At 41.7% G+C, this 22018-nt stretch overlaps 1 protein-coding gene across 2 annotated transcripts; it reads left to right on the forward strand.

The window, feature by feature from the left end:
• Nucleotides 1–4196: 4196 nt before the first annotated feature.
• On the forward strand, nucleotides 4197–17808 carry YPEL5 (yippee like 5). 2 transcript variants are annotated; one of them, XM_023217287.2, is made up of 4 exons: nucleotides 4197–4363; nucleotides 5532–5828; nucleotides 13885–14049; nucleotides 15909–17808. In XM_023217287.2, exons 3-4 carry the CDS (start codon nucleotides 13909–13911, stop codon nucleotides 16131–16133), a joined length of 366 nt encoding a protein of 121 aa, XP_023073055.1. In that variant the 5' UTR covers nucleotides 4197–4363; nucleotides 5532–5828; nucleotides 13885–13908; the 3' UTR covers nucleotides 16134–17808. The 2 variants fall into 2 exon arrangements, with proteins under 2 accessions (XP_023073055.1, XP_023073054.1); XM_023217286.2 differs by lacking the exon at nucleotides 5532–5828 and having other exon boundaries at nucleotides 4207–4363.
• The last annotated feature ends 4210 nt before the right edge of the window (nucleotides 17809–22018 follow it).

The following is a 22018-nucleotide window of genomic DNA, read 5'->3' on the forward strand; positions in this document are numbered from 1 at the left end:
TACATATAAAGAAATGGAATAAAGTGAAAAAAAACATGGTCATCTCAATGGACACTAAAAAATATTTAATAAAATTGCATGCCCATTATTTAAAAAAAGGAACATTACAAACTAGTAATAACTTTTATGAGTTTGTCTGACAGAAATATTCACAGATATACTCAAAGATACACGACCAAGAATTTAAAAAGAAATAAAAGGCCGGGTGCAGTGGCTCGTGCCTGTAATCTTAGCACTTCGTGAGGCAGAGGCGAGTAGATCATGAGGTCAGGAGATCGAGACCATCCTGGCCAACATGGTGAAACCCCATCTCTACTAAAAATACAAAAATTAGCTGGGCATGGTGGCACACACCTGTAGTCCCAGCTACTCAGGAGGCTGAGGCAGGAGAATCGCTTGAACCCAGGAGGTGGAGGTTGCAGTGAGCTGAGATCATACCACTGCACTCCAGCCTGGGCGACAGAGCAAGACTCTTGTCTCAAAAAAAAAAAAAAAAAAAAAGAAACAAAAGACAAAATGACAAAATGACTAGAAAGTAGGCAGCAAAACTGTGATCATTTACAGACAAAAACATTTTTCCATCCAGAAAATCCAGGAAAATAAACTACAAAATCATCATGTTTCCTACAAAACAAATAACTGGTTAGAGATGTAATATATAATATGGGAAGTTCCCATTCACAGTAGCCACCTGCATTAGTTTGCTAGGGCTGCCACCACAAAACACCACAGAGTGGGTGGCTTAAACAGAAATGTGTTTTTTCACAATTCTGGAGGCTAGAAGTCTAAGATCAAAGTGTTGGCAAGTTTGGCTTCTTCTGAGGCCCTTTTCCTTGCATTGCAGATGGTATCTTCTCAATGCATTTTCAGAAGGCCTTTTCTCTGTGTGCAGGCATCCCTGGTTTCTCCATGTGGCCTAATCTCGTCTTCTCATAAAGACACCAGTCAGACTGGATTAGGGCCCACCCTAATGACCTAATTTTAATTTAATCACCTTTTAAAGTTCCTACCTCCAAATAGAGTCACATTTTGAGGTACTGGGGATTAGGATTTCAATGCATGAATTTCAGTGGGAGAAACACAGTTTAGCCCCTAACATTCCCAGAAAATATACAATACCTAAATACAATCCTAAAATGTTATATAAAAAACCTAGAGGAAGGCAGCTACACCATAAAATTTTACTGAAAGACATAAATGAACATTTGAATTAATGGAAAAAAAATGCACCATGTTCTTGGTGGGAAAGTCTTAGTATTATAAAGTTTCAATAAAGTATCAATTATTCCAATTACTTTACTGGTAAAACACAATTCTAACTGAAAGCCCAACAAGATTTTCTTCAAACCTCTCACCCTTTCTTTTTCGTTTCTCTTACATATTTCTCAAAGCACCTTTAATTGTATACTCTTTATTTCTAATGAGTGTCCCATTATCAGCTTAGACCCAGCCTTTCACCCCAAATCAACCTTCTCAACCACCCTATATCTGGCAATGGGAAACCATCACCCTATCAGTCACCTAGGATAAAACCTCTGATTTTGAAAATTCCGTCCTTAGCCCAGGTATAAAGTCAGTCCTGTGCAGCTCTTCCTGCTAAAGTTAAACCTGCACACCTTAGCTCCATTCTGTCTGCCTGCCTTCCCTCTGCACATCATCATCATCTAGATTCATCTTTCTAAAATATGATTTTCATTGTTATTTTTCAAGTTTATGAATACTGTAGTCGGTAAGTCTACTGGGTGACTTTGAACAAGTTAGTTAATCACTGTACCTCAGTTTAGTCATCTATAAAATGGGGATAACAGTACTTACCTCATAGGATTGTTATGAAAATTAAAAGTTATAATTTTAAGGCACTTACAACAGGAAGAATTTTATATGTATTGTTAAATCAATAAACATCGTCCCCACTGTTTTACCTGATATCTAAAGTGTTCATTTCTGCAGGTTTAAGCATTGTGCTCTCTTTCCAAGTGATTATATTCAGAAATACTTGAATATTTTATCCATGTACACAGTTGTCAATTACAGCATTATTTTTAATGCCAAAGACTGAAGGCAACCCGCATGTCTATCAGCAGAAAAATATCTATAAAAGATGGTGAAAGCCGGGTGCATTGGTTCACACCTGTAATCCTAGCACTTTGGGAGGCCAGTGCAGGCGGATCACCTGAGGTCAGGAGTTTGAGAACAGCCTGGTCAACATGGTGAAACCCCATCTCTACTAAAAATAAAAAATTAGCCGGGCATGGTGGTGGGCGCCTGTAGTCCCAGCTACTCGGGAGGCAGGAGAATTCCTTGAACCTGGGAAGTGGAGGTTGCAGTGAGCTGAGTTCGCACTACTGCACTCCAGCCTGGGCAACAGAGCAAGACTCCTTCTAAGGAAAAAAAAAAAAAAAAAAACAGATGGTGAAGTCATACTATGGAAAACTGTGGAGAGAAAGGTAAATTTGTAGATAAAAGACACATCTGACATGAAAGGTTGGCTATATAGCACATTGTTAAGTGAAAAACAAAAGCAGGCTGAAAAACAGTAAGTACAATATGCTTCTATGTATAATACATTCAGTTTGGGAAGAATAGAAGGATACATATGAAGCTGCTAGAAGACAGAAGTCTCTTATCAAATGAGGCAGTATGACCTTCCTACAATAAACGTGTAACTTTTATATTAAATAATTAATATTAATTGAAAATAAAGAAATATAAAGGAAAAGAAACTAAAATACCGTATATTTAAAACTTCTGGCCGGGTGGCTCATGCCTTAATCCCGGCACTCTGGAAGGTCAGGGCGGGCGGATCACGAGGTCAGGGTTCCAGACCAACCTGACCAATATGGTGAAACCCCATCTCTACTAAAAATACAAAAATTAGACGGGCATGGTGGTGGGCGCCTGTAATTCCAGCTACTCAGGAGGCTGAGGCAGGAGAACTGCTTAAACCTGGGAGGCGGAGGTTGCAGTGAGCCAAGGTCACGCCACTGCACTCGAGCCTGGGTGACCGAGCGAGACTCTGTATGAAACAAACAAACAAAAACAAAACAAAAGAACTTCCTTATCTCCTGGAAAACTCACTTGTCAAAAGATAACTAGTCCTTTTTGCCTTTGATGCTCAGGTTAACTTCAGAGGAACTAAACGAAAATACTTGTGGATTTGGGGATGAGTGGGAGTCAAGTGCTAGAATTTGCTTCAGAACTTCTCTTCCACCAAGAATGACTTTAAACATCTTGCAAACTAGCCCCAAATGTTAACCTACATTTTTTATCTGAGAGGTATGCGTCATCAAATATTTTGGTTTTATTCTGAAAGTCAGCTAACAGAGATGTAATTACCTGGGCAACTCTAATGGAATGAGAAGCAAAACCTTCCATCTTAAGCACTGATGAGGGTTAAGGGAACAGCTTCCCTTTACAATAAACAAATCTCTCTCTCTGAGGCAGAAATTCGCCATACAAAACACTGAATTTCTTCATCTTTTTGAGAATCATTTCCAGTATCCAGAAAAAAAAAATTCAAATGAGTTGTAAATAAAGTCAAGAGCAGTTGAAAAATCCTTTATCCACAGATGTTTTTTAGTAGGGCCTATGTGCTCAGACTCCAGGGCTAGGGGTTTGAAAGCAAAAGGCAGCGCTCTACCAGGGGTGGTCAGAGGAAACGGCCTCCAAGAAACGAATTACACCGTGCACTTTAGTTACCTAGGCAGCTGTTCGTCTAGGAAACAGCTTATTCTTTTCATTTGTCATCCCTGGGCCTCACTAGGTATCCGGAAGCTGGGCCCCAGCCGCCACCTGGTGACGCTAATGACGCGCGAAGTCTCCCAGCTGCCGCAGACAGGCTGAGCCTTCTCCTTTAAGAAGCTGACTCACGTGGATGCTGTGTTGTGTGCTCTCAGCTGAAAGGGGGTGGTGGTCCCCGGACTCACGGCATTGGCCGCCTCGAGAGAGGGGGCAGAGTTAGCTTCTTTGATTGGCTGTACGAGTCCGGGATGCTGGGTCAGGGGCGGGGCGAGCTGTCGCGAGCCTGCCCTGGGTCTGCGGCTTCTGGGAGGGGTGGGCCGCGAAGCGGAGGGGTGCGGGAGTGGGGGAGGGTGAGCCAGAGAAGGGGCGGGGCCCCGCGGAAAACGCACGGAGCAGAGGAGAGGGGCGGGGCCTAGAAACGAAGAGTGTTCTGGGCCAACCGGGAGAGTTGACAGCGGGAGGGGCGGAGCCACGCCGGATGACTGACGTTGAGGCCCAACCAGGGAGAGGCGGGGCCAAGGCCAGGGCCTGACTAAACCTGGAGACTCGGGTGGCCGAGGGGCTTCAGACCAGCTGAAGAGCGAGGAGCCACTGGCAGCCGCGGATCTCACCGCCGCTCCGGGTGAGTCCCGTGGGAGGGGCTGGGCTAGGGGCCGGCGGAGACTGAGGCGCCCGTTCGGGTCGGGTGGCTTCGAGGCACTCGGGGATCGGCCCAGGGTGGGGGGCCCAGGCAGGAAGTGCCTCTTCCTCGCCGCACTCATCCCGGGGTCTCAGAGCGGCCGCCCCCAACCCCTCAGGGCGGGCCCCGGCGCCAGGACCGCGGGCGGACGCGCGGAGCTGTTTGCTCTTTGTGAGGCCTGGAGCGGCGACTGTCGTCGGCCCGCCCCCGCCGCGCAGCCGGGCGACCGGTGCGACAACAGCCGCGACCCCTCTGCGCGGCGCCTGCGCCTCCGCCCCGCTTCCCCGCCGCGCCCTCAGCGGCCAGCCGCCGAGGCCCACGGCGCCCCCTGGGCGGACGGTTTGGCCGCGACCCCCCACCCGCCGCGCCGCGCCCGCCCCGCCCCCACCCGCCGCAGCGTCGGGGGCGCGCCCGGTCTCCGCCTCGAAGCCAAGTCGGAACTTGGCCGAGTTGTTTGGGCCGCGATGACCGCACGGAGTGAGCCGTCCTGAGCAGGGCCCACGCCCGGCCCTAGCGGCTCAGCCCCCGGGCGGGGGCGGTGTCTCCCTTTGTACCCCCTATTGAACGTCCACCTCCCCCGCTCCTCTGCCCAGAGGACCCGGGGCTGACAGCGCGGGGTGATGCTTGTGCAGCCCGCTGGGTGTCGGGACCCAGAGAGCCCGCCGGCCACCCGCTCAGCTGTTTCCTGCCCATGTTTGTTGTGCCGGGGGAGGCCCCGCCGCTGGCGCCGCGCTCCGCCGCCCCGGGCCCTCCCGATTGGCCGGCGGGCGTCACGTGGCCGCCATCAGCTGGGCCAGCGGGGGCGCTCGCGGGTCCCACTGCGGCTGCCGGCCGAGCCCACCGGGGGGTAGCCCGGGCCGGCCCAGCTCTGCCAGCTTTGGGCCTCCGCTTGCTCTCCGCTTGCTGTTGGGAGAGTGGGCGTGCCCTTGCAACCCCTTTCCTGTATCCTCCTCTGCAGGTAGATGGGACAAACGAGTGTCCGGATTAGCGGGAGTGGGAAATTGAAATACTACAAAGATCTGGTTAATCCTGACGCCAACTAATCTCCATTTCAAGGGAGAGTCTGGGAAGCTGTTCAGCTCATTTATTTTTAAACTTTTTCTGTTTACAGAGATCTGTTGGTAATCTGAGGATTTTTATTCCACGTCGTCTTGACAGATGGAAAACCTGAAGTAACCTCGGGCTAACCTTGTATTTTTGGAAAATTAGTACACTTGGTGGTGAAGAAACTGGGAGGAATAGGATATTAGCTAACTTTGCATAGCCACATATACAGCGTTGCAGCTGCATTCCACCATAGAGGAACCAAAAGGCATATGGTGTTCCCAGGGTACATATTCATCCCAGAAGTGAAGTGCCTTGGTGGATTCGTTTCCTGAACGTTTATCGCATACTTATACTGGGTTAGGTAAGAAGTAAAGTACAAAGAATTTAGAATAGTTTCTCTAGAAGCTTATAACTTAATCAAAAGTCATAGACAAATGCAATCGAGCAATAATATGAAGTTAAATAGTACGTTATGAGACGTTAGTAAAATATATGTGACTTGGAAAATGTTACTTGGTTGCATCATGGCGAACTTTTCTCTAGTTTCCCTTTTCTCTATTTAAGTAATGAGAGAAATAAAAGGTTTAGAAAAAATAAAAGTGAAAGGAAATAAGGTCAAAAATTATGAGAAGAAGAAATTAAAGCAGCTACTACCCTCTGAAAAACAGTCCATGAGACGTGAAGGTAGTCCTAGGTATACTTGTGCCCAAAATAGCATTTTAGATTTATGGTGAATGCCTATAGAGATCAGTGTCAGTTTTAAGGTAATCCTGGTGTAGTAATGTCAGTGTAATGCAGGAACTGAACCTTAGCTAGACCTGAACTTGCTGCTTGACACTTGGGACGGGAAGCCAGACAGATTACACGTCAGTCCACCTAGTTAGAGGCTTTTGGTAATGCATCACAAGAAACGAGATCATGAAATTGTCTTACTAGGGTTTGGGGGGTATGACCAACTCAGATTGTGCACTAACACACGGCTTCCTGAGTTAAATGACTAGTCTGATTTTCTGATATTTAAACAAATATAAGTGTTATTGAAATATAGTGAACTTGAAAATCATCTAACAGGAAAAAATAAGGCATTATTGAGGGGGGAGAACAAAAATATATCCTTAAAACTTACTGCAAATGAAGACCTGATTCCACAACCAGGACATCATTTGACACAGCAAAGTAAACTGGTCGCGTACTGCAAGAGGATAGCAGAGCTTGCTTGTGTCACTGAAAACTTACCTTGTTACATATTTTGCACAAAAGTTGGAAAGTTGGTTGTATGGATCAAACTGTTTTCCCATGTAGATTTTTTAATAGCGTTTAGTCACAACTCAGTATAAAAAGTTGATGAAGTTACAATAGCCATAAGTGCTAATTATTATAGTAATCAACCCAGCACTCTTAAAAGTTTTTTGGGTTTTTATCCTTTGTTTTGGCGAGGGAGGGAAGAGATTAAAAACGAGATACGAAAGCTGGCTTCCACCGGATTCCATTTTAGCAGAATCATTGCAAAACAAAACCACCTCTGCAAGGGGCAGGTTCCTTTAACCCCTTCTGCGCTAGATGCCTACATACTCAGTTCCCTGCAGCAGAGTCTTTGTACCTTGCCTTTGTCCCATCTTCTGGTGCAATGGAAAACCCACTGTGGTCTGTCTGACACTGGGGATCTGGTGGAGTGTGTATTCTATGGAAATGCCCTGAGGCGATGGTTTCATTTAGTAAGGAAATGTTTGTGAACTGGGTGTTTTTCCACCCATCAGAAGGTCCTATGAGATGCAATACCTACCCTCCCTGGTATTTTTAGGGCTGGGAAGTGGTGTCTCCCTTGACTAATTCCACTTGCCAGGGTTGAAACCAAACTGGACTATTAATTATAGAGACAACAAGTACCTATTTTAAGACCTAGAACTGTGACATGCTTCAGAAGGTTTCTAACTTTCCTCCAGCTTCTAATTTCTATCACCTGGTCGCTTAGCTTTAGCATAATAGGAAGTGAAGCCAGTTAATTGTTAATGTTTCATATCCTTTCTGGGCCATGCTTTTCTCATCTGTCATAGGGCAAGTTGGGATGGGGAATGTTTTTTATGTTTTTTTTTTTTTTTTTTTGAGACGGAGTCTCATTTTGTCACCCAGGCTGGAGTGCTGTGGCCAGGATCTCAGCTCACTGCAAGCTCCGCCTCCTGGGTTCACGCCATTCTCCTGCCTCAGCCTCCCCGGTAGCTGGGACTACAGGTGCCGCCACCTCGCCCGGCTAGTTTTTTTTGTAGTTTTTAGTAAAGACGGGGTTTCACCATGTTAGCCAGGATGGTCTCGATCTCCTGACCTCATGATCCGCCCGTCTCAGCCTCCCAAAGTGCTGGGATTACAGGCTTGAGCCACCGCGGGATGGGGAATGTTGAAGAAGATAATCTAGTTTTACTGACCTTTATTGAGCATTCACTGTGTGCTAGGCACCGTTCTCAGAATAGAGTATCTCCTTTTAATTTCTCATAACTCAGAGATGGCTGCTACTCTCGCCATTTTACAGATGAAACAGGAGAGGAGAACTCACACAGTGTTTCCAAAGCTATTAAGGGGAAGAGCTGAGATTTGAACCTAGGAATCTCCAGAGTTCCAGTGTCTCAGCTCTACAGTTTAAGACCTGGGGGTGGAGAGAGAGACAGCAGCTGGTAGATATTTTCTATTTTTATAATCTTTATTAGAGTTGATCGTCAGCATGCTGAACTGGTTACAGAAAGTTTAGGATTTTAGCTAGAAAATCAGTAAAGAAAAGGGGAATGGGATTAAACTGATCTTTTCAAATACTCCTGTCTAGCCTTAATCCCAAATACCAACCAAGTTTCCATTTTTTCTGGGAAAGACTGCTTTCTAAATGCAAAGCTCTTTCACTATCAGAATGTGTTTTTAAGCAGGGAAAACTTTTTTTTGGTAAAAGGCCAGGTAAAAAATATTTTAAACTTTGCAAGCCAGAAGGTTTCTGTAGCAGCTCCTCATACCTCTCCATTGTAAAGTGGAAGGAGTTAAGTGTAAACAAATGGGCGTGGCTGTGTTCCTGAAAACTTTGACACTGAAGTGTGAATGTCATATAATCATGTGTCAGAAAATATTCTCCCCTCCCCCCAACTATTTAAAAGTATACAATTCATTCTCAGCTTGTGGGCAGTACAGAAACAGGTGGCGAGCTGAATTGACCACAGCCTTCCCTGCTTTTAAGGAAAACAATTAGCAATGAGCCAGACAAGTGAATAAGATACCGTATTTCGTTTGATAGTGTATGTGTAAGATAAACCAATAGTCTTTTTAGAAAATTGTTTTATTGATGTGGAAGCAACTAGGAAATTATATAGTCCATCATATCCATCATGCATTTAAAAATAATACATTCCTGGAGACTCTGGCAGATTTCTGAAGAGAATCACCTTATTTTCCCTCTTAACAGATTCTGTAGTTAAAAAAAAATTCTGTAACAAGGCAGAGATCCGAAAATGTTTTTGATATTTCACCAGAGTCTTCTGATAAAAGAGAAATTGGAAGTTCTAGATAGCTAAATATGCTATTGGTGGGAGAGGGAGGAAATTGAAAATAATACTAAAATACGATCTATGAAATTATCTATAAATTTCACTTATATTTTCATCCCAGGCCCTCACTATTTCAGGTAATTTCAAGTAAACTAAGAATAGGCTTCCAGTTAAACAGTCAAGCTTGGTGCTTTTCTTATTCAACCTTTTTAGGATATTTATAACCTGGACCTACAAGAAGGTAATACCAAAGAGGCCTTATGTATAACATTAATAAGGTAGGGAACATCTTAAATAAAACTTAAGCTTTATGATGAGTTTAGCTCTCATTTGAGCTAGAAACTTGAACTTCAGCACTGACATATACCAAAGTCTGCGTGTTGCTACTAAAGGACACAGTAAGCTGCCCCCCGAATCAACACCAAACATTAGCTGTCTGTGAAAGCAGCTCACTCTTAAGATGTTTTAGCAATACGTGGCTGAAGAGATCTGGGATTACTCTAAGTCCAACCAGGGTGATTAGCATACTTGGGGAATATTTTGAATGTAAAAGCAATCAGACAGGAAGCAGATCAGTGGTTGCCAGTGGCCAAGAGTTGGAGAACGTATTGGCTGCAGGCTGGTGTGGGAATTTTTGAGGGGCTGATGGAAGCATTCTAACGCCAGTTGGTGGTGATAGTGGCACAATTTTATAAATTGACTAGAAGTCATTGAATTGTACACTTACAGTGAGTAAACTTTGTCATTTATAGTATTCATTAAAACAGCAATTTTCTATTCTGTCAGAAAAGTTTCAAAGTTTATAAGGGAGCAGCCTCTATGAGCTTTTAGAAAGGGGCGGCACATGCCTTTGACCGTATTTTTGTAGCTGTGTGTAGCAGAAATGAAGTGGTATGTATGAATGTATGTTGGGTTTAACAGTTCCCACTCCCTGACCCTAAAAGTTTTATCCAGATGTGAGGAGAGTTTGAATCTAATACAGTGATGAAGGGGAGGGAGGAAAACTTCCAAAAGTGATTTAGGAAGTCTTGTTAATTTTGCAGTTTTTTAAATGACTTACTAGGGTTTCTAGTGCAGGAGAGTTTGTGATTGCAGTTGACACCAACCAAGATAGGCAATACAGGGGGAACAGCATGGAAGCAGGAGGGGCTGATGGTACACCCTGAGGGAGAGAGTAATTCTGACAGCCCTCTGTAATCACTAGGGAGAGAATAGAGTGCAGTGGCTTGGCCACTTCTGGAAAGTCACAGTCTCTTTAATTCGTCTATAAAAGTGAGGTGATAAATACCTACTTTAAAAATTGTCAAAATTAAATGTGGTATGTAAGTACCAAGTACAGTGTCCCATACAGTGTAGATGCTAAGTAATTATTAGGTCTAAGGCAGAGTTCAATATGTTGTTCAGGTCCAGAGAAGCCTGATTCAAGTGTTATATCTTAGCTTTTTAATGACTGTCCTCAAATAATAAAGTGGCTGTCTTAGTTCATTCTGGCTGCTCTAACAGGATACTGTAGACTGGATGGCTTATAAACAGCAAATGTATTTCTCCCAGTTCTGGAGGCCAGGAAGTCCAAGATAAGATTCACTGTCTGTTGATGGTACCTTTTAGCTTCGTCCTCACATGATGGAAAGGAGCAAGGCAGCTCTCTGGGACACTTTTATAAGGACAGTAATCCCATTTTTGAGGACTCTGTGCTCGTGACCTAATCACCTGCTTATGATTAGGGGGGTGGGGTACACAAGCATTGAGACCATAACAGTGGCATTTTAATGGGTGTCAGCCTCTTGAGAGTTTGAGTAGTGTCAGTGTTAGGTTGAGTTTCTAACCCTGCAAAGGCCAGGGCTACCCCTTGGATCCTAAGGACCCTACAGAGGTTTTTCTACTTCCTAAAGACCTTTGACAGCAAGTGATGTTTTGCTTGCTTCTGCTAGATCCTGTGGCATTCTCTTATCTTTCTTAGCAAACAAAAACCACATTCTACAGTTCTATATATATATATTCTCTATAAATGGCAACCACAACTAGGAATAGTGTAACATAAGGTTTTGCTCAGATATTTTTGGTCTTGGTAATGAATCATATAATTGAATCCAGTAAAAATACTTGGGTAAAGAGGAAAAAATAGATGGAATTGAAATCAGGGAAAAAAGTCATGTTAAGTCTATTTACCCTCAGTAGGAAATGATCACAGTAGCTTTTAGCCAAGGATAAAATGATGTAGGCGGAAGGTATAAGGGCAGTTCACTTTGAAGTCCAGCATATTTACCACAACAGCATGGTGTCACAGTGATCAATGTAGAAACAGCTAGTTACTCTCCATTATGGTTGAAATAAATTACAACATGAATATTGTATTTAAAAGTCTTAAGGGAAATTGGCTTGAAAATAATGAGTCCCAGAAGCCCTCGCTGGAGGTTACAAATGACTGCACAAATACTAGTCTTCAAAGACATAGAATCTGAGGCCTATACCTCAATGGCTGAGACTCTAAAACCTTGCCGTTGCTCCCTTCTGTTAATGCCGTTGACTCCCTTCTCTTAATCTTCTGATCAAGATTCAGAAACATGACCAAACTTAGCTGCTCACAGGCTTGTTGAACGTTTTATTTATATCAGGAGTCATAAATTCAAATATTGGTACAAGGACCAAACAGGTGAAGTAATTGTGTGAAGCAAAGTGGAGACCGAGCAAATAAAATGGCCTGGTGAGGGTTAGGGGCTGCAGCTCAGTTATAGTCAGTTGTTGCCATAGGAGAATATGTGCCGTCCCCGTTGTTAAAAATAAATCCAAACTGCAGGCTCTTTAATGAGATCTTTCAAATTTTAAATGTCACCTCAACTTTTTAAAATGAAGACTAAAAACTGACCCAGATAAAACACACATGTCCACATATGTTTTTCAGGGAAGGGTTTTTGTATCTGTTCACTGCTGTATTCCTAAGCTACCAAATGAATTCAGCCTGTAGGCCTCAAATTTGCAACTTCTGACTTAAATGTAAATAAATAATAAATGTATCCTTTTTTCTGTTTTGAGAGGGAGTCTCGCTCTGTCGCCCAGGCTGGAGTGCAGTGGCGTGATCTTGGCTCACTGCAACCTGTGCCTCCTGGGTTCAAGCCATCCTCCTGCCTCACCCTCCCGAGTAGCTGGGACCACAGGCGTGCACCACCACATCTGACTAATTTTCATATTTTTAATAGAGACAGGGTTTCACTAGTTAACCAGGCTGGTCTTGAACTCCTGACCCCAGGTGATCCGCCCACCTCAGTCTCCCAAAGTGCTGGGATTACAGGCGTGAGCCACCTCACCTGGCCAAGTGTTGTATTCTTAATCATCTGGAAAAAAATAATGTGGTAATCTTAAAGGCTGAAATAAGGCAATAAGTGTTTCCTTTTGCTGTCATTTTATAGAAATGTAATTAGAAAGTTAGATATTATAGCTTAAGTCTGTTTTAGTTCAAGGTTCATTGTGACTCTTGTTAATATGCTGGTTTTCCTCTTACTAGCTGCACATTGTTATTATATTCACCATTTGTTTTTTATTCCCTATTAAACTTTCATGATGTTTAAGAGGTGTCATAATGATTTTTGTGATGGCATTTCTAGTGACATTAGGACCGCCTAATGGCTGGGGAAGTTCATAGACTAGAAGGAATGGAATTTCTTTTTAAATTTGTAATGGAATTCCCCCAATCTTAAGACAACAGTAGATTCTCATTACAAACATGCATTCTGGATTTTTTTGGTGTTTTTTTTTCCACGGTGGCAGTTATATTAGCTCTGCATTGCCTTTGGAAAGATGTATAATAAATATTTAAAACACAGGAGCTGATAACTATACCCAAGAGTAAATTATGTTTTAAATTAAAACTGTGGTATATTCTTGACTAGATCTAGATCTTTAAGAATACTGTTTACGAGAATTAGTTGTAATGGATTTAAGAAGTTGCATATAGTAACTTCCCTAACTTTTGAATGTTAAAGTGTTAGCCTAGTTTCAGACATATGTTTCAAACTTACATCTTTTCAGTGTTTCAGCCCTTCTGTGATTTATTGGATCAGTAAGATTTCTTAAAGATAATCAAGTTATGTATGGGAAAGCTTATCTTTCCCTTATTCTGTTCTCATTGCTTTAGCCTTATGCCAGCCTGGACCATTTTGGAGGCAGTGTAGGATCATGGAAGAACTTTGAATTAGGTGAATTGCATTCTCTACTTTTCTGTAGTTAACAGTTTTGTAGGCTTTGACAGGTTAATAACCTTTTTAGACTTCGGTGATCTATGAAGTGGTGGTAACAACCTCACAGAGTTGTGACAATTTTGAAGTAAGTACCTAGTAGCAGTGCTCCCTAGACATTGGCTTAAAGTTAGTCATCAGCTCTATACAGTTGTGAGTGCACCTGGTGATCACAGACCTACTCACCCCATGTTCTGAAACCAGACTACTCTTCTTGTTTTGTTATTGCCCCTTTTTCTGCTCGTATCCCACTGGAACCTCACAATTCTTTTCTGAAATTATACATGCTCAGAACGTATACTTAACATTTATGCTAAACCCTTTTTCTCACCTCTTTGCCAGTGCTTTACATCATTCATTTTCTGAAATTCCACTTTCCATTTTCTCTTTCCACACCAACCGTAAGAGAAGTGACACCATTCTTTAGCCTTGGCTAATAGGTTTACTTCCTTGGCTCACTGCTTTAAAATCTTACCTTAGGCATGTCTGTTTATTTGTTCAGTGTGTGAACTTTGGATCTTTTTGTTCAGGATCAGCTATTTCACATATCGAGTACTACAAAGCAGAGATTACATAAATATGTGTATAAATGGTTCTCTATGACACCCCCCAAGTAGGTGATATCATGATCATTATAATGCATTTATCCTTTTCTATTTGCTCCTAGGTTTTTAGAACTTCAGCCATAAAAATGGGCAGAATTTTCCTTGATCATATCGGTGGTACCCGTCTGTTTTCTTGTGCAAACTGTGATACGATCCTGACCAACCGCTCAGAACTCATCTCTACTCGTTTCACAGGTGCCACTGGCAGAGCGTTTCTTTTTAACAAGGTTAGTGAGAAAAAGTTTGAATCCTAAGTGGGCTCATTGGCTGTATTTGACAGCAACACCAGAATACCCCCTCAGAGCTTAGAGATACCGGGAAGAATCAGAATGAGAGCTTGAAATCTGCAGAAATGATTGCCCACTAGCTCGTCTTTGATGGGACCTTAGGAAGGTGTTACTAGGATGTGATTTTAACCTTGGAAGTTTGAAGAAGTAGGCCGGGCACAATGGCTCATGCCTGTAATCCCAGCACCTTGGGAGGCCAAGGTGGGTGGATCACGAGGTCAGGAGTTCGAGACCAGCCTGGCCAACATGGTGAAACACCGTTTCTACTAAAGATACAAAAATTAGCTGGGTGTGGTGTTGCGCGCCTGTAGTCCCAGCTACTTGGGAGGCTGAGGCAGGAGAATCGTGTGAACCTGGGAGGCAGAGGTTGTGGTGAGCCGAGATAGCTCTACTGCACTCCAGCCTAGGCAACAGAATGAGACTCAGTCTCAAAAAAAAAAAAAAAAAAAAAGAAAAAAGAAAAAAAAAAGTATAAAGAAGCATATGCTTTTCCTGTTGCCTCAGGAAATGTTCAGTGTAAGAATTTGGTAACGACTTCAGTGCAGACTGTGAAAGGAACGGGTCAAGACACCCACCTCCCTTTCTCCACATGTCACTGGTTTATCCATATAGGGAGATAGTGGCATTAAACTATTATAACTTGACAGCAAATAAGGATCATCTAACCAACTTTTCATACTCTAATTCATGCTCACCAATCATCCTTCCAATTCTATTGGGTTTATTACATGGATTTGCTGACAGGAAGAGTGTTTCTGATCTGCAAGTGTGTGCCCATTCTGCCTGTCTCTCTAATTTCTGGCTTGCATTCAAGTTGGATGCTGTGATTCTGCCTCCTGGAATCTAGTGTATAATAGGAAAGTTGAATTTCCAAGTATTTTAGGCCAAGGAACATAGCTAGTCTAGGGTACTGTTCTTAGAAGATCAGATAAACTTCCCCAGGGGGTACTCCTCTGTTCCCTGTAGAAAGAAGCTTTTCTCAAAATTGATGGAGCATACTCTTTGACATTTATTTCGGTACAGAGGAGGGCACACTGCAGCAGAACAGCTGCCTGTTTTTGTAAATGTAGTGGAACACAGCTCTGCTTGTGCATTGCGTATTGTCTACAGCTTCTTTCATGCTACAGTGCCCGAGTTAAAAAGTTGCAACAAAGACCACATAACCCTCAAAGCCAGAAATATGTACTATCTGGCCCTTAGAGAAAAGGAAAGTGTAGAAGATTGTTGGGTATTCAGAATCAGTGGAAATTCGCCACAGGTTGTCTCAGACCCACTTCATTGTGTTCATTGTCTTTGAACTCACTTTAAAACTATGCATAGCAGATATATGGTCTGTAGTTGGCTTAATCTGTCCCAGTCTATATATAAAGTATATTTTCAGAAACAGACTGTTTCATGGAATAACTATGGGGCATTAGGTTCTTTTACATTGATTGTATTACTTGCACTCATCATTGAATAATGATGAATTACTACAATTGGACCCAAACCTACATTTTATGGCTCCAATTCCAGGACTCTTTCTTACCTGCAACACAGAAATGTAGTATGTTTAAATAGTGTGACTTAGGCTAGTACAGTAGTGCATGATTGCATTAGATGTCTAGTGTTGTGCAATTTCCAGATGTCTGCCTGCCCCAGCAGCTTCTATAAATAAGTCTTGGGTATTATAGGTTTGACTAAAGTAACAACTTTTTTCTCCTTTTCTGAAGTTGCTGTTGCATTAACCATAATATTTTGCACATACTTGGCAATATAACTCACATGCCTTCACAATTTTGTTTTTCCTTGTCCCTTAGGTAGTTAACCTGCAGTACAGTGAAGTTCAAGATCGGGTCATGCTCACTGGCCGCCACATGGTTCGAGATGTGAGCTGCAAAAACTGCAATAGCAAACTGGGATGGATCTATGAGTTTGCCACTGAAGACAGCCAGCGATATAAGGAAGGCCGCGTGATCCTGGAACGTGCTCTAGTTCGAGAGAGTGAGGGCTTTGAGGAGCATGTACCATCTGATAACTCTTGAAGATACAGAGAGAAATCCATCTTTTCCCAGGTCTCCTTCACTGCAAACAAAAATCTACTTACATACACTGTCACCTTAGCATCACAGTTGGATTAATGAACTGCGGAACAAGAGGTTGTGAGAATCTAAGATGGAACCTTTCTTTCTTTTTTTTTTTTTTTTTAATTTTGTATTTTCCATCCAACAGCAGTGTGTAGAGAGAATATTATGCAGATGCCGTTAATTTTTTACCCTATGTTTACATCTTGAGGCAGAAGAGTCTGCAGCTATGTGGTGAGCTATGTAAGGAAAAAAATCTGGGCTGTTAGAGTGAAAAAGTGTGTTTTATGTAAATTTTGAAAGGAAAATGTTAGGAGTATGGTTTTTAAACTTGGGCTTCATTTTAAACTTTTTCTTTTAAACCCAGTTATCTCACTTGATTTGCTAGCTTCAGAGAAGAGATCCGAATCTGTGCCCAGCGCTAAAGGCTCAGTGTTAGCATGGCTTGTGCTGGCCGGTGTGCCATATTCTTGTTGGAGATGAACCGTAGCACCAGAGCCCATTCTTCCTTGTCAGTCTTGACCCAAAGATGTCACCATTCCTAGTTATTTGTCACCACATAATTGGTGTTGATTGGAAACTTCTGAGATGGGACAGAACTGCTGGGTTGTCTTTTTCCATGTAACTTAAGCATAGTAATATAAATAAAGTAATAGTTGGATGCTTTTGGTCCTGTGTTGCTTTTAAAGACACCTTATAAAAGAGAGTATTTGATAAGCAATTTTCATAGTAGTAAAGTTTCTTTTCATCCCTTAAACTAAATTGACCATGCATATAACGTTCTTTGTTTAAATGAAAGCATACTGTTTAAACCTGCAGTATTGCATTTAGAGAACAGATGAACAGAATGTCAATGTGCATTCATGCAAAAAACATTTAATCTGCATCTGTTTTAGAAAAGGGGGAAATGAAGCAACTTATCTGAAAATACTGCTTTACACAGCATTTCAGCCTTTTCCCCTCAGTTTTACATTGATTTTTGACAAGTCTGTAGAGCCTAATAGTTTCCATCAAAGGCCTAGAGCTCTTAAGCATTTTTTTCAGCTCTTCCCTCAGAAGTTCAGCTATTGAAACCAAAACTGTACTTTGTACCCTCAAATGGAAAGGGATCAAATTTGACCTGGTGTTATTTTAGCCCCAAATTTATGACATTACAAAGTATTAAAATGTAAATGTTTCTTTATCCAAACTACTTCTAGGTATTTTAGTATTTGTTTCTGGTGGAATTAAATGATGGTAAAATTGGCTAATTATTTGAATGAATGAATGGATGGATGGATGTTTTGCATGCCCAATTTCTAGGTCCTTTGTCTAGAAAGGAAATTTGCCTCAGTTGAATTAGTGAAATATTTCTGTCGTTGATACTGAAAGTGACTTCTGAGTACAGTTAAGTTCCTCTTATTTGCCACTGGGCTGTTGGTTAGAAGCATAGGTAACTGATTAAGTAGGTATGATACTGCATTTGAAATAAGTGGACACAAACTACCCTTTCTCCACCATGGACTCAATCTGAGAACAGCATTCATTTCCATTCATTTCCATACTGGCTTTTGATTATATGCAGATTCCTAGTAGCATGCCTTACCTACAGCACTATGTGCATTTGCTGTCACAATAAAGTATATTTTGTCTTGCATTGGTGCAGTACTGCTACTTATTTTCCACTGATCTTGTCTAGTGATCATCTTAATTTTTATCTCTGAACACATACTTGGTATCTTTGAGTACCTGTAGCTTTCTTCAGTTGGCAGTGATAGTGACGTTCTGACATGGTTAACTGCCTAATTCACGGGTGAAGACATTGACTTTGCCAGTATTAACTTCTCTGAGATCATTTTGCCTTAGCTACTGATAACTATAGTTCAGTATATATAAACAAAAAAATTTCATATTACTGGGTAAACTTTTAGGTGACTGGCAGGTACCAGCAACAAGCTCCTCTGTGCCTTTTAAAAACTTCATTTGCAAAAAAAAAAAAAAAAAAAAAAAAAAGAAAGAAATATATATATATGAATGAATGAAGGTCTACTTTGGATTATTTACAGAAACCATTGTTCTTTTGAGATGGGGATACTAATTAATAGGAATGAGTTTTGCTTTAGGGTGTGAGAGTTAAACAAGTACAGGTGAACTTAACTAAGTAGGTTACTGAGGAATATACAGATTTAAGCTTTTTTTCCCCTGACCGAAGAGGAAGATTCTTCCCCTTAGTTTTAGGTGGCCGTATAACCGTAAGTTGTTTTGATCTTAAAGTACTTCTATTTAGACTCTCAAGTGAACATTCCTGGTTAAAAATAATTTTAGTAATTATGTGAAGATTTAAGTTACAGTTAGGAGTTTTTACTTTGGGATTGGAGGGGGAAAATATCAGTACCATCTGTTTCCTAAATTTACCTACTCATAAAGTCATGTTTAAATCAGAGGCTGGGCCCAAGCCCAGGCTTAAGTCAGTCAACAGGTAATTTTTGGTGGGGCAGAATTAAACTACCAGTTGTAAAATATTCAGACATGTTTATGATGATTCATTCCTAAACATCAGTTATAAAAAAATCTCAGTTTAAACATCCACTAATCGTTCATCTGTTTAACACCTGTTTCCTACCAGGAGCCATATAAATTTACTTCTAATCTATGTGAATTGGGAATAAAGCAAGATTAAACTGAAGGACTCTTATCAGGCTAGCACATTGCACTGATAAGATATCTATTATAGGAAGAAAGCAGAACTAAGCAGAAATTAGGGTGGATACTCTTAAGTTGAGTGTTAATTGTATGGCTTATTTTAAAATATTGGGCTTCTCAAACTGAAATTTCTGTGGTAAAGCATAAAATACACATTCCAAAGCATCGTTAAAGGTTGTATAATCCTAAGCATCACTTTGCATATTTAGGTTTTAAAAATCATCTGCATCCAGCCTGGGCGACACAGCAAGATTCCGTCTCAAAAAAAAAAAAAAAAAAACAAACAAACAAACAAAAAAAACCTATCTGCAGCATGAGCACCTGAGAGCCTTGTTAAACAGGTCAATTATGTCCTCATTCCCCTCTCCAGTACTGAATGGGTCTCAGGTGGAGCCAAAACTCCAGTTTTTTTTTTTTTTTTTTTTTTTGGCCAAACTCCAAAAGTAACATGTTATTTGATGCTGTAAAATATGTATTTGGTCATCTGGTCTTCGTCCCCATTTCCTAGCAATACAATCCCTAAAATCCTTGGAATTTTCAAAGGATTTTCTTTGTGTACGCTACTCGTGACTGATAGCCAGGGTAGAGCTAGTCACGGGAAAGATACAGGCATGATTAGAGGTAAGGTGCTTCCAGCCTCACAGAGCAACCTCCCGGGAGGGGAAAAGGGTTGCAGGTCAAGTTGATTACCAATTGCTGTCAGAGAGATGGGAGTTGCTAGAAGGGCCCTGGCTCAGAAAGGTGGACAAGAAAAATGATGAAATGGTGATGGTCAGAAACCTTTGATTCCTGGGTGGCCACATGGCCACCCATGGTATGCAGCTGCAGCTGCACTCAGTTACTACCAGTGAAATTTAGAGATGGATCCAACTCGTAGAGAGGTGATTCACTGGATGCATAAGGAAATGCAAGCTAATAAGAAAAAAGTGAACCGTACAATCCCTTGGTTATTATCTATAATAGCTAAAATGAAACAGAGAGTGCTGGGTCCAACTTTGATGCTGCACCAAGCTTAGGTTTCAGGCCGAGCTTCAGCCACTAGCCTCAGAGACCCCCACAAGGGCAAAGTTGTGCAGCAACAACAAAATACCTCTCAGATCTATGATTACCAAGAAGGTAGTCAATGTCGGGGAAAAGCAAAACCAAGTAACTTGAAACCAGAGGGTATAGTATACAAGGATTTGTTGCATTTCGTAGATCAATATCATTAGCTTCCTGAGGAACCTTTACTAAAATGGACTATGAGAGTAATTTAGGGGCAGTATCTTTAGTTTTAAATGCTGCAGAATGGAAGAAATGTTTGGGTTGATGGAGGACCCACAGTTCACTATTGAAAGATTGCAGATGGCTAAACATGATCCAGACACACAGGTTATTCCTGAAGAATAGCTAGTCTAGTGGACTGGATTAAAAAAGTCCCTGTAAGATCTGTTTACCCTGAGAATGGGAACTGTCCAACTTCCCCTATAAATTCGAGGCAGAACACTCAGGATAAAGCAGCTAGTATACTTGATGTGCAAGCCATGTGGGACTGCCTTTACGATGACCGGGATAGTCACCCACCATGTATGCCCATTACCCATGTCATGGCCAGTGCTATAGATAAGTGAGCCCCATTTTCATGGGCACCTCATACAACCTTGCTGCTACAAAGCATCTGCTAATACATGACAATCATTATTCAAAGGGTTATTGAAAATATAGTTGTGGTATGTTACCATCTGATAAAAGCCTATGACACAAGAGGCTGATAGGCTAAGAAGTATGGGTAAGAAAAAAAAAACACGTTAATGGCTTTCCATCTGCTTTAAAAAGTATCTTAAAATGGATTAATATACCAATTTGATAAACTGGCTTTAAGGAGTGGAAGAGTCCCTGGGAAAGAGGCACCTCGTTTCTGGGAAGACTGCTACATGTAAAATCGCCGGGCACTGTGGCTCACACCTATAATCCCAGCATTTTGGGAGGCCGAGGCGGGCAGATCACAATGTCAGGCGTTCGAGACCAGCCTGGCCAACATGGTGAAACCCCCGTCTACTAAAAATACAAAAAATTAGCTGGGCGTGGTAGTGGGCACCTGTAATCCCAGCCACTCGGGAGGCTGAGACAGGAGAATCACTTGATCCCGGGAGGCAGAGGTTGCAGTGAGCCGAGATTATACCACTGAACTCCAGCCCAGGTGATGGTGTGAGACTCCGTCTCAAAAAATAATAATAATAATAAACAAGACATATCTGCAATGCTGACTAACTTTAGCTGTGTAACTTTGGGAAGTCAGTTAACCTCTGAACCTTAGTTCTCTCAAGTATGAATTGTAAAAACAAGCCCCATCTTAAATCATGTCAGAACATAGTGAAATATAGATCATAAAAACCTGTTGATAAGCAGTATGCGTGTAACTGGAGTAACTACTTTTTTCAGTAATCCTGAACAACTCTTCACAATTTAACCTAATTTGTTCTAAATTATAGAATGACCAGAATGCTTTCAAAGTTCTTTAAATCCTTTCTGGACTTGACTTGTACTGCTAAACCTTTCAGCAAATGAGGATTTGAAATCTGCAGTTTATTAAATGTTACCATCTTGACTTTATAAGGAATTTTTCATAATCTGCTGTAATAGAATTTTACATTGCTTTCAAAAGTCTTCAAAGCTGCTATTTTTCTCCTGCCATGGAGCAGAAGAGAAAAAGGTAAAAAGCTCATTGAATATAATATCAATGGTAATTAAAAGGTCACCATTTCCCCCTGCAGACAAGCTAACTTTGAGAACCTGCCAGAGCTTTCACTAATAGCAACTGACTCATTTTCTCCTGTGTTGGTGTCAGCTTATTGCATACTACTGCTATAATGATGTTCGTCTGGTTTTTAAAGAATCCTAAGGTTGTGAGATAAATGGTTTATATACCTCTTCTGATGCGCCGTACAGATGAACAAGTTATCTCTTCCACCTGGATTTAAAGCAAAATACAAAGACAAATTCCATGTAGTAATTTTAAAAACCTGTATCCAAAGAAAATTTGAAAAACCAACTTTGCAGGTGATATTTGTGTCCTTGAGGATAGGCCAGAGGTTTTCAGGGACTGGAGCAGTTTGAGAAATCCCCTGGTGTGCCCCTAATCCAGGAGAGGAGAAAGCCACTCCTCAGAATTCACTCAGAATTTC

Source organism: Piliocolobus tephrosceles, chromosome 15 (genome assembly GCF_002776525.5).
Source record: "Piliocolobus tephrosceles isolate RC106 chromosome 15, ASM277652v3, whole genome shotgun sequence".
Classification (NCBI taxonomy): domain Eukaryota; kingdom Metazoa; phylum Chordata; class Mammalia; order Primates; family Cercopithecidae; genus Piliocolobus; species Piliocolobus tephrosceles.

What these genes read in the sequence shown, in the direction of transcription:
- YPEL5 (XM_023217287.2), top strand. Translation starts at nt 13,909, where the DNA reads ATGGGCAGAATTTTCCTTGATCATATCGGTGGTACCCGTCTGTTTTCT. An exon ending in GAGCGTTTCTTTTTAACAAG is followed by an intron (nt 14,050 to 15,908) that starts GTTAGTGAGAAA and finishes CTTGTCCCTTAG; the next exon opens with GTAGTTAACCTGCAGTACAG.